The 12,378-nt window shown below is 34.8% G+C and overlaps 1 protein-coding gene across 2 annotated transcripts; it reads left to right on the forward strand.

The window, feature by feature from the left end:
- Positions 1-10,575: 10,575 nt before the first annotated feature.
- On the forward strand, positions 10,576-12,118 carry LOC138322424 (uncharacterized). 2 transcript variants are annotated; one of them, XR_011208391.1, is made up of 3 exons: positions 10,576-10,682; positions 11,300-11,338; positions 11,751-12,118. XR_011208391.1 is itself a non-coding variant. In XM_069266453.1 (3 exons), the coding sequence occupies exons 1-3, from the start codon at positions 10,816-10,818 to the stop codon at positions 12,042-12,044; spliced, it is 357 nt and encodes a 118-aa protein (XP_069122554.1). In that variant the 5' UTR covers positions 10,711-10,815; the 3' UTR covers positions 12,045-12,118. The 2 variants fall into 2 exon arrangements, 1 of the variants encoding a protein (XP_069122554.1); XM_069266453.1 differs by lacking the exon at positions 10,576-10,682 and adding an exon at positions 10,711-10,839.
- The last annotated feature ends 260 nt before the right edge of the window (positions 12,119-12,378 follow it).

Consider the following 12,378-nt stretch of genomic DNA (forward strand, 5'->3'; position numbering starts at 1 on the left):
TAGTAAGCACGCGCTTCTCCTTTTATTGGGAAATCTGATTGACGAGAAACGGATTTTTATCAATTGCTGGCAGCATCATTAACCCGTCATGTGACCGGGAGGTCCGATCACCTTGGTAACCAGCACATGTTGGCCTTGTGCAGGCGACTCTTTGAGCTAATTGTTCAAGTCTTTCTCGTCGTGATAGTCTACGAAAGTCTGGTTCTGACTGTGAAACTTGTGGGTTTCGCACAGACTGATCATGTGCATGGTGGTCTCTGTGTAGTGAACCGTGAACGTAGGAATCACGTCTACAGTGTTCAAGTGGTTTCTGAGACAGTTTGTACAAACTGAAAATTGGCGGGAGACTTTTTGCAAATCGTTCCTTTTTTCGACGTTGTTCGACTAACTCTTCATCAAAATAATCCACTTTCTTTTTCTTGGCCTCGGCGTATTTCACACCCCAGCTTTCCGTCATGTAATCCTTCACTTTATGTTGCATAGTTTCTAATCCCATAATTTTGCCGTTGTCCTGTCCTTCTTCTAAAAGATTCTCACACATCTTTTTCTTTCTGATTTGCGGATGTCTCTCTGCCAGAAACGAATCAATATCCTTACTAAAAGACTGTAGCGGCCTTCCATTGTAATGTCCATATATAGGCCGAACCCTCAGTGTTGAACTGTCTATTCGGTTTTCTTGAAGACATTTCTGCAAAGCGAGTCTCTTGGCGAACTTTTGCCTGACCTTTGCCATCGACTTTTCTCTTTGTAAACCAAAGTCCTGCTTCTCTTTCCTGATATAGCTCACGGTACTCTCCTGTTTGTATTTAGCCACATCGTTCATGACACAGTAATATTTCCTGTGACGATCCTCTAGCCGCTGGACCGCTCCAAGTCGTCCATGAATCATGGCGCCTTCCTTCACGAAATAATCGTCATCTATTTCAAATCAATATCTTTGACATGTTCAAAGTATTCATTATTGAAGTCCTTGATTATTAGCACAGTCTGTTTAGAAAATAGAATCCATATATAATCCACGGAAAGTATTGATAGAACACAGAATGCTCAAAAGACCAGTTTGATGTTGACCACTTCACTTAAAATGGATTTTATGGTTAAGACGGTTTTTTTTATCTTTCTAACACACTGGACAGTTTCAGTTAAACATTATGATTTGAATCTCTTTTGTCATCTAGAGCTAGACGTTATAGAATAATGAACACCTGTTTCTCAAAATACTACAAGACAATGTGTTTAAAACAAAGGCTGGATTGCTGTGAGCACCGTTAATGAACACACATGTTCGCAGTTGTTCTAAAGCTTTACAAACATGTAAACAAACAACAACGGAGTAAAGTATTTAAAACAAAGACGAAATTGATATGTGTTTTGGACGACAATGCGTTACTCGTAAACATTAAAACAATAGCCAGGTTAAATAATCACTGGTTCTCTACTTAAATGACACATACTATCTATTGTTTCTTTCTGTACATCAAAATCTTGTCAGGTGTGATAGATGACTTCATCTACATTTCAACGCAGTATATTATTTGATAACATGTCGTAATAGACTGTGTTGGATCAATTCAAACTATTAATGATATTTTTGTACAATGATTATTCTTCCATATCAACAACTATCTTCATTATTTTTTTTTATATATTTTTTATTTTCCTTCAACCGCCAACTTGACGACTTCAGTTCGGTGCTTCCTCGCCGCTATACATTAAGAGAAATATTAACTGATCAACAACGACTCATTTGAATACACAAAAACAATAGCGGGTCTATAGTCTACCGCGTGTACAACGCCATAGAAGGTATTATGTCACGTATCTCCCGATGAAAATCATGCTTAGTACTTTGCCTTAATCTTTCACAGGCACGGTTTTAGAAGTTCATTAGATAGATAACAACACGTTTTAATCGCTTATTTCGTCTTTAAAAGTACATTTGTTTATTAAGATTATATGTTACTAGATAAGTATAATGGTCTGGTCAATTCTACACAGATTAAGTATACCTTGTTTATAATTTAAGTGCACACTCGTACACGTTTGGACCTTTGTTTTACATCATACTTCCCAACCAGAAGAAAAGTGTCTGTCCACTAGTAGGCCTAGTATGTACAGACACATGGCAGGAGAATAGATCTTCTGATTCAAATTCATCTATCTCTGTATAAGATTGTATCAGTTTGTCTTCTTTCTTTCAGAAATTCGCATCATCGTGGTAATGATATAATATGACTGAGAAAAAAGCAAATATATCAAAAATGTTCCTTTGATATTTATTACCATTTACAGAATATTTCATTCTATTAGGACGTTGGTCATATTGTTATGGCTAAATGTATTTTGTAGTCCGTCTGGGCGATACCATAAAATCAATTTTGCAGAATTAGAATATGTAATTTATTGCTCACTGCTGCTAGGAATAATAATACCGACATCACAGGAAGAATCATATGTTCACATGATGCCTTGTTGCTGTTGTCAGTACACCTACAAAACTTTTCCATACTGTAGTTATTATAACATGTATATATTATAAAAACACATGCAATCATGACTATTTCACTGGTGCTGACTATATCAGCCACCCACCGAAGTAATCAAGTAGAAAATACTCGACTGAATTCTTTCTGATGAAGCAATATATCTACGCCCCCCTTAGTCAGGGGCGTGGTGTCATCTTTCCGCTCATGTTTTCGCTTGGTTCACTGCAATGGTATCTCCTATACTGTTAAAGTAGAAATTTTTGCGGTATGGGAAACTGAACTCCGGTGATGTTTTCCCTTATTTCGTTGTTATATGTATGGGAATTGTTCTATTTTTTTTTACATATTAAATTCCTTTTGTATATCCACGCACTAACACATTGTATAATAATTTTACTCTAGATACACAACGCAGAACTCCATCGCATTCTGTATACAAACTTTCTTTTGCATGAGATTTCCTTTCGCGGATTTCGCGTTGCAAATTAATTCACGAAAGTTTATCTGTGCGAATCAACATCTTCATCATTTATATTGATAGAAATTTCAGTTTCTAAAACAATGAATGTTAATCGCGAACTTTTTTTGAAATGTATATCGCTATTTTTAACGAAAGTTGATTAAGTGAAATATCCAAAAACAAACATATCCCCGTTTTCGGTAAATACATTATATTACATAAACAGCTGTGTTTAGATATTTGGTATTTATGTCTTTTTTCGTCCCAAAAAGGGCAGAGTACATACAGGAAATGCCATCCAAATCGCGTAACAGAAAACGAGTAACACAAAAATGATAATTGATAGACAGTAATCAATATAATTTATTATCTACTCTAAAAAAACTAACATGCTGAATACCATTAACCTGTTGTGAGATATAGGTATATTCACTCAGTCTAGATCTACCTTATAATCGAAACTCGTTATCCTTAAGTCAGTACGTGATTTTCAAAGTTTTCAAACCTTCAAAATATTCAGACTTTACACTAAACCTAAGTTTATCCAAGTACATCAGTATTGAAAATATACCTCTTTTGAAGCATAGCGTTCGAGCTAGCTGGGATCTAGTTAATCAGGATCGACTATTAATTGTTTTAATTCCAAGCGAAGGATTGAGGACTGGCTTAGGTTTCATCATCGTTCCTTAACTTTACGGAATCCATTGACTTCAAATTCTCCATAAAACATCACGGAAATTAAGAAAATCCTCAGTTAAAGACCTTCTATAAAACTTTTAAGTTAAGGATATTCTTAAAGGAATACTAATAAAATTGGTTGCTGATCCTCTATGACAAAAACCAACAGTATTATAAATAACATGTATAAGTGTCATGATATCTACACTGCGTTTACATACAGAAATACTCCAAGCTTGTTGAACTAGACTTACACTACCAATCTAGATGTTCCAACCAACCTTCTACTGATAAGTGGTAAACTCAGTGTTTTTGTAACGTAATGTAAATGAGTCATTGCACGTAAAACAAAACAATTAAAAGAACGACCTGAGTCGTAAGTTTGGAAATAAGACATACATAGTGATATGTATAGAGCGCAGATTCATTTAACAAACATAAATTACTACGAATGATCAAGTGTCTCCAGTACTCCAGTCCTATTGTACTTGGATTAATATAAGATCAGCAGTATTTACGATTATTTACTTCACGCACTCGTATCCTATGCGACATTACCCTAGTGTTGACGCTGAATTGCTTCTCGCGATCCGTAGTATTGGCGGCAGAACCTTTTGAACACTAGAAGTTCTACCCAAATATCCTTCACAGCTCGGCCTTGTACACTCCACCCTTCGAAGCAGTCTCTCAATCTTCCGTTTCCGGTTTGGTTGGTCCGGATCCTCGCTTATGTCATTCTTTTCACTCCGACTGCTAAGTGAAATTGGAGTAGTCAAAGATTTCTTAAGTGCTGGAATAGGAGGCAGCTTACGTGTAGGCTGAACTGCCATTCGTTTAGGCCTAAATCTGTCTTCGAATTTTTCTTCGTTATCATTTCCTTTATGCATAGTTTTAAACCTGTTTCCATGTTTCTCTTTTTGGTTTTCGTCTTTTACAGACGTTTTGTAATTTACTCCCCAGCTTTCCTGAAAATAGTCCGTGATCTTTTCCAGGACAGCATCCGAGTCCAGAATTTTTCCAGTCTTTCTCGCGTCCTTCATTTGGTGTTTAATCTTTCGTTTCTTCTGTTTGGCTGGCGAGCTATCCTCTATATAGTAATCAATTTGGGGATTGTACTCATTGATCGGCCGGCCACCGTAATTACCGTACAAGTTACTACCAGCGGGACCAGAGCTCTCTTTGTGGTTATTTAAACACTTCTGAAGCATTCGCCATCTAACGAAGGCCTTCCTCACGTTCGTCGTGTACAGTTCACGTTTAACATCCACACCGTGTTTTTCTTTAGAAATTTTCCAGTTAACGTAGTCATTGTTTTCATTTTCACCATCGTTTAGAACTTTAAGGAATTTTGAACGTCTATCCACTTGGCGACGGATACTGCCGAGCTTTCCTCTCAACATAACGATATGTGTTATTTGGAATCCTTCAACAAGTTATTCACATGCTATTTTTGTACTTCATTCCGTGGCACAACGATCGAATTATATCTGATCGATTTTTAAACTGCCATGCGATTACTTTTTTAAGGAAGAATACCAGTAGTTCCGAGACACGTCGGTTTGCCTTAGTGTTTGTTTACATTCTTTTATCTTCACACCATGTAAATGCTTATGACAAAAACTTCTCCAGTGATATTACTGGTACCATTCCTTCCAAACCAAACCCGAGTAACTGTCAGTTAACTATTAATCTCTCACATACTGCTGCTAAAGTATAAGTACCAATTAACTGATCGAATAAAAACAATTATCCATTACTTAACAAAAGCGCGATTAACAATATCAGTGATTAAGATATTAGAGAACACAAAGCAAGGCGGGCATTCCTTCACCAATATCAAATTATCGTGATATAAAATCGCACAGCCGACACTCATTTAATAGTGCCTTCGTTATAAGCCGTTAGCCACGGTCTGTCCTATACACAATCAATGATATAGATAAGCACTAGCGTGTAATTATCATTGTCACATAAATTGGTGATGTGTATCTGATAGATTATATTAACACTGTGCTATCATAATGTACGTATTGTAAGGGGAAATACTTGAATTATTATGCTTTAACTGAATTATTTTAAAAGGTAATACCGGGCATATAAACTATAAAGATTTCCAAATGCACATAATTCAATATAACAGATAAAGTATTCGTGATTCGTATAAAAATTTAAAAGTAATGTTTGCTCATCAAGTTATTAACTTAATTTTAAATACAGGTTTCAAGTTTACATAGTTAATAAAATTTGCATTTACAGACAAATGTCACTTAATTTTAAACCTAAATATATTAAAATTTCCATAGTTGATAAAGCTTGACGACCTTGGACTTAGATCTACCGGAGGGACAGAAGACCATGCACGCGCCCCTGGGCCTGTATCCCAGTAGTATGGTGGCTACATTTAACACCAGTGGGGCGGTAAGATTTGTAATGATTCACTACTGATTATTTCGGTTGTGGATCAGTTAGGAACTGTCAATCACATACCTGTAGATATTAATTCCCGCAGATATTCTTTCGTGAAAATTGCGAGAGTAAATCGCACACGGAAAAAGGGTTTACAGTATCAATGTAAACTACGGAAATATGTAAGGTAAGAGAAACCCCGCTTTTAGCCTTATATCTACCATGTCATTCGAACTGTGTTGTTTAAAGACTAAAACTCAATGAAAATGTTTATAATCTCATTATATACCATTAATTAATTAATTGATTTTACAAGAGTTTTGTAAATGCAAAAGGATAAGGCCTATATATGCCCTTGTCTATTTCCTTTGACATTGTCAAAAACAAAAAATGAAATTGAAATTGAACTACACAAAATGTACATTAATAAGTCTTCATTCTGAGAAGTAGTATACACAAGATCTGATATATAAACTATGTATTGAACGAATGTCAAAATACTTGAATATTCATTTTAAATTTACTTTTAACAAAAGATCACACAGCTGTATTTAAAATGAAGTTAGGTTTATTGGTTTAGTTCGGTTTACATTGATAGTAGTGTCTATATTTCATCAGTCGTCAAGAGCTTCGATGAGTTTCTTGAATCCAGCAACATTTGCGCATGTCGTGGTGCACAGAAGAGCCGTCTTGTAACATATACGTGTACAGTAACATCTGTTGTTGGCAGGAACCGCCAGGCATTGGGGAAGACAACTCTGGAACGACTTTATACACTGATTACAGACCAGAGCGGACGATCCTACCACCAGCAAAAAGGTAAACACGGCGATCACAAGTGTGGATTTCATCTAGATAAAACAAAATCAGTTTATGTTTTAAACAAGCATCTAAAATATACTAAAAGATGTATAATGTATTAATTAAGACATGGAATTAAAATCAAACGTATGAAAAGAACGCTAGAAATAGTTTTTTGTTTGTTTGTTTGTTTGATTTATTAACGTCCTATTAACAGCTATGGTCATGTAAGGACGGCCTCCCATATATGCGATATGTTGTGTGTATGTTGTACAAGGTGCGTGTTTTGGGAGACTGCGGTATATTCATGTTGTGTCTTCTTGTATAGTGGAACTGTTGCTAGAAATAGTATGTACTTTCATATTAATCCAAATTAATTCATAAAAATAAAACTTGCCAATAAAAAGAAATTTCTACATGCGGGTACGATGAGAATATACTGTATCTGGGCTGATATTATTGCAAGCGATTGGCTTACCAAAAACGCTAATAAAATTCTGATAAAAGGTCAGAAGTACAACGAAAGTGATAAAAAGAATCCCAGGATTATATAAGTACAAATACTCCAATACGACAGTCACTTAACAAAATCATCAGCACCGTACCGTACGGAGAAGCTTCAAGTCATATTGAAGATTGACGTATAATCCACGTACGTCACGTTGTAACTCCGGTTTGGATGTCTTATTGTCTGTTTTCACATTATTAGACCTGCATGCAGCCTTTTGATATAATACATTCATCCTGCCCGTCCTTTACTCGGTACAGTAAACGTCTACATGACGTGCTTGATTCGAGATCTATAAATCCAGCGCGAAATTGAGCGTTAACCTTTGTGACGTCATAATTACGTAACTCACTGTTACTCGCAACTCCTCGGAAGTTTTCTACAAAACTAGACAACAACAGCGAACCGTGCAATATAACAAGGTTTTATTATATTTCTTCATATATAGATTGGTGTAAACAAATTATGTAATAAAAGTAATTATACTCCAATAAAATTATATCTAGGTATCGCCACTTCTTCATTTTTTAAATTTTGACCTGACTCTGTGGCATATTTCTCAAAATAAAACGATTTTAAGCAGACGAGAGACAATGATTTGACTTACCTTTATTAGTAGATTCTCCTCAGAGGATGTTGATAGAGAAGGGAAGTGTTGTCAGCTGAATGACGGGCAAACACTGTAGTTAGAACTTATATAGTTAACTGATTATATAACGCAGTGGAACCTCGGTACCATATGGACTGCAGAGTCGGTGAGTCTGACAGATGATTACTTATCATGCCAGTGTACCGTGTCCACATATACATACTAAGTACGTGGATTTAGTAGGGTTTCTTTATTTATAGCATCGAAATCTTTATATTGTGATTTTTTTATTAATAAATCCTTAGTAAGACTTTAAATTATTTTGATTTAAAGATTTTTAACATCACTGTTGCTCGAGGACGAACGTAATGAGTGTCTCTAAGAATCTCTGGTGTGGATTCAGTCTCTTTGAACTATCGTTTCAACATTACTGACCGAGTTTTTGTAATGTTTACAAACTAATTATTTCTATTTGTAGAAAATTGCCATATTAAAAATATGGCAAAAAATCGAAATGGCAAAAATAAGACTTCTATTGATTGAAGAAGTTTTTATAAACGAATTTCATGAAAAGACCAATTTGGTGGTCATTTTGAAAAAAAAGTGTGATTCTTTTACTTCCTACATAGTTGAAAATTCACCCTTTCAAGAAATTCTGAAAGTCACGTATTTATACTGGGACGAAAGTTTTGAATTTATGTCATATTGATACTTAAATGGATAAAGATACACGATAACTTTATCAGATAGAACATTGATTACATCTTTGCCCGTTAAGAGGTCGAATTAATGAAGATAATTAAAATGCATCGGCTGTTGTTCTTGTATATGAGTTATCATCCTTTCATTTGAGAATGTTTTAATATATCAAACTACATTAGAAATTAAACGAAATTCATGCAAGACAAAATATGATCGAAATGTATATATATGATAATATGATATAAATTATGACTTTACTAACTATTGTTGGGTATAACTACAGAACGTCCGGTGAAGCAGCGGTCAGTATATCCCAGTGTCCTTAGGGCTGACCATCTGGTATGTAAATGATAAACAATCCTGCAACAGATCCTACAGGCGCCTTATCGTTCATAATGGTCACATATGGATAGCGTGATTAACACGACATCGTTGTTATTAGTTAACGGTTATTATATTTGTGAACATTATTAATTAAAATCTTACCACTATCATACATTTCTATTCCATAATACAATTGGTTAACAGTTGTTTAGTCTGGTATCAATATTCCAATTCATTGTAATTCTTACTAATAAAAAATATATCTAACCTAATATTATATAATATGTGAAAGGTATTAACTGTAATATATAAGGAAAGACGTGTAAATAAAACGGATGTTTAATGTTTTACCAACAATGTAAAATATTAGTACATTACATGATAATTACTAGGAATGCGATTTGATAACAGTCATGATCTGTTTTGCGACAGTTCCCCGTCCTTCTAAACTACGGGAGACTATACCTGACTACGGGAACTATACCAAAGTATAGTCCCCCGAGAATGAGCACGCGACCAAATATATGACGTCATGATGAATTTCATGTGACGTACAAAATCTATTATGGCCCTTTCCCTCGGGAATAGTTCTCCTATAGTGTTGTCTGGCGAGCTTTAGTCCCCTCGTCTTCGACTCGGGGACTTTACCTTGCCAGACAACACTATATGAGAACAGTTCTCTCTGAAAGGGCCATAATAGAATAATAGTAAAAAAGGGAGAATAAATAACACCTTTAATTGGCTACATTTAACATGATACTGCATCACAATATCGTTTATATAACGACAGTCTGTAACTGTCAGACTGTGTATTGTCTGCTATACAAAAACATGTACACAGTCAATTTGTTTGTCTCTGTATTATGGTTAAGTCTCTTTCTTATGTGTATAGGGATACTCTACCTGAGGGTAAGAAAATGTAATAAAACCCGAGGCTTGCTGAGAGAGGAGATTATCATTCATATCCGATTATAAAAAGTATATCATACCGCGACGTTTTTATTTGAACTTTATAATTAAAATATCTAGTTATTTTGAAATTAAACAGCAAACAATTCAAAGAAAGTCTGGACCTTATATGTAAAAATTGCGTGATTTTTAGAACGAAAATGATCCACGGTGTTTTTTGTAAATGAAGCTCAAATTTTACCGAGAAAAACGATAATCTTGTATACATGTACGTAGATGTAGTGACGTCATCACTGCGATACAGTCTCAACCGACACAAGTGTACTGCATGAGATAAATCTGTACTCCGGTATGAACGAGTAGTCAGTATACCGTTATAAACTAATATACAATGTACCCATGAACAAACTAGTCAAACAAGAAAACACTAACTAATACTATCGTCAGATTTCGAGACATTCAGCCCTTATTTAGAATACGTAAGTAAATCGCATCGGGAAGAATTTGTTAAAAATCACTTATTACAGAAATTCAAGTAAGATTATTCACGTAAGAAAATATGACATTACAGTTAACGGAAGAAGGGACAAACTGGTTTATAATTTATCTCTATAATTGATACTTAACGTTCGGTTCCCTATAAATAACCGTAAGGCATGGTAATGATGATAATGACTGTCACCAACAATCTATCAAAGAATATTCATGGTCAGCAACACATGGTCAATATGTAGAAAGAATGATGATGGTATTCAAGTACGCTCTATATAAAATGTTTGATTTCGCTTAGGATTCAGCTTATGATAGACAGCCTTTCAGGTAAATATAACTTTGTTAGTACGCTCTCTATTATATTGAGATATGATTTTTACACATATGTAGTTGATGGTACATAAGTGCTTTAAAATTCATGTAAAAGCTAGTGTGATATGCCAATTTAATATAGCTATGAATGACCAGCGGTTTGGTTAACAAGGTAACTTTTATCATATTTCAATACCAATTTAATATAGCTATGAATGACCAGCGGTTTGGTTAACAAGGTAACTTTTATCATATTTCAATACCAATGTGTTAAGATTGTCAATGTGAGGAAATATATTAATCTATATTGTATTTAGCATAAACTGTTATTTTACTGTAGATTTTACTAGATAATGTTATTAAACGAATGTTATGTAAGACAGGATGGTCAATGAATCAGTATAGACACAGGTATTTAAAGGCTAGACAAACGTTAAGCATGTACATATACGAAAACAATGGTCATATGAAATATAGGGTCAAGAAAACTTTGATACGCAGTTTTATGGGACATGTTTCTGCATTGTATTTTTGTACACTGTTAAATCATATGGTTCAAAATGTAATATACTTATGTATATTGTACAACTGGTGTACAACTGGTATATGCAAATTCCCATATTCTAATCCAGATAACAGCCGAAATATACAACTTGCGGGGGAACATGAATGTGAGTACAGAATTAGGTATCAGATTCTGATGGCAGACTTTTTACTTTGTCTATGTTTGGCAAAGTGGCAGCGTTTTGGTAAACCCCACTCATGCTTTTCTTTATTTTTACAAAGTGTCCCATTTGATTGATATGTATAATGCTATGCCTTAGTCAGTATGACATTTTATTTGTTTGTATATATTTTTCGTGTAAAATTAAATGTCACCATCCGGTGGCCATTTCACACAAACCAATTTTTTGTTATTTATATGACAAGATGGAGGATGCATGAAACAGTTTTATTGAGTCTAAACACACTTTTCCCGTAGTCTTATCGAATGATATTAATTTTTGTGTGTTTCAATCATGAGCAAGTCTATAACGAATGAAGCGTTCCTTTTGTAGTTATTTCTTGTTTCTGTCTTTACAGGCCAAATTGGTACTCTTCCTTGGCTTGGCCTGCGTGCTGCTGGCCTCTGAAGTGACTGCCTACTACTGCCATTGGTGTAATGAGGATTTGAGAATATGTAAGCGGTCCTGCCACAATGGACGAGGAAGAAACAGCAGGAATAAACATGCTAAATGTCAACTCCCCTGCTACCAGGAGGCAGTCTACTGTCTGAATATGTGTGATACACAGTTCCCCTTCGCCATGTCCCAACTGGATAGAGACGATAGGTTCGGCTCAACCCTTCAGGCCAAGGAAAGTAAACGCGTAGGATAAAGGAAAGTCTCGAATTTGAAAAAAAGTCTCATGATATAATTATATCTTGGAAATAAAGCGTTCAATAAAATGTCTTCCTGGTATATTTTTTTTAATTTTATATTAGTATATTCCGTATAACATGACTTATTCCAGAGGAAAATTTGTTTTCATGGAGTCATAGAAATTTTAATTATTACTTTACAGATTATATGTGATAATGTGAAGGTGCACTTCAGACGTTAGTGTATAATTTAATTTCATATGTTATACTAATTTCTATTGGTAAGATCTTTGAGGTTATTTTTCCATAGACCGAAAAATTGGTACGTCAAGTACTATGACGTCATACATA

The sequence above is a fragment of the Argopecten irradians genome, chromosome 4, assembly GCF_041381155.1.
Source record: "Argopecten irradians isolate NY chromosome 4, Ai_NY, whole genome shotgun sequence".
NCBI lineage: Eukaryota > Metazoa > Mollusca > Bivalvia > Pectinida > Pectinidae > Argopecten > Argopecten irradians.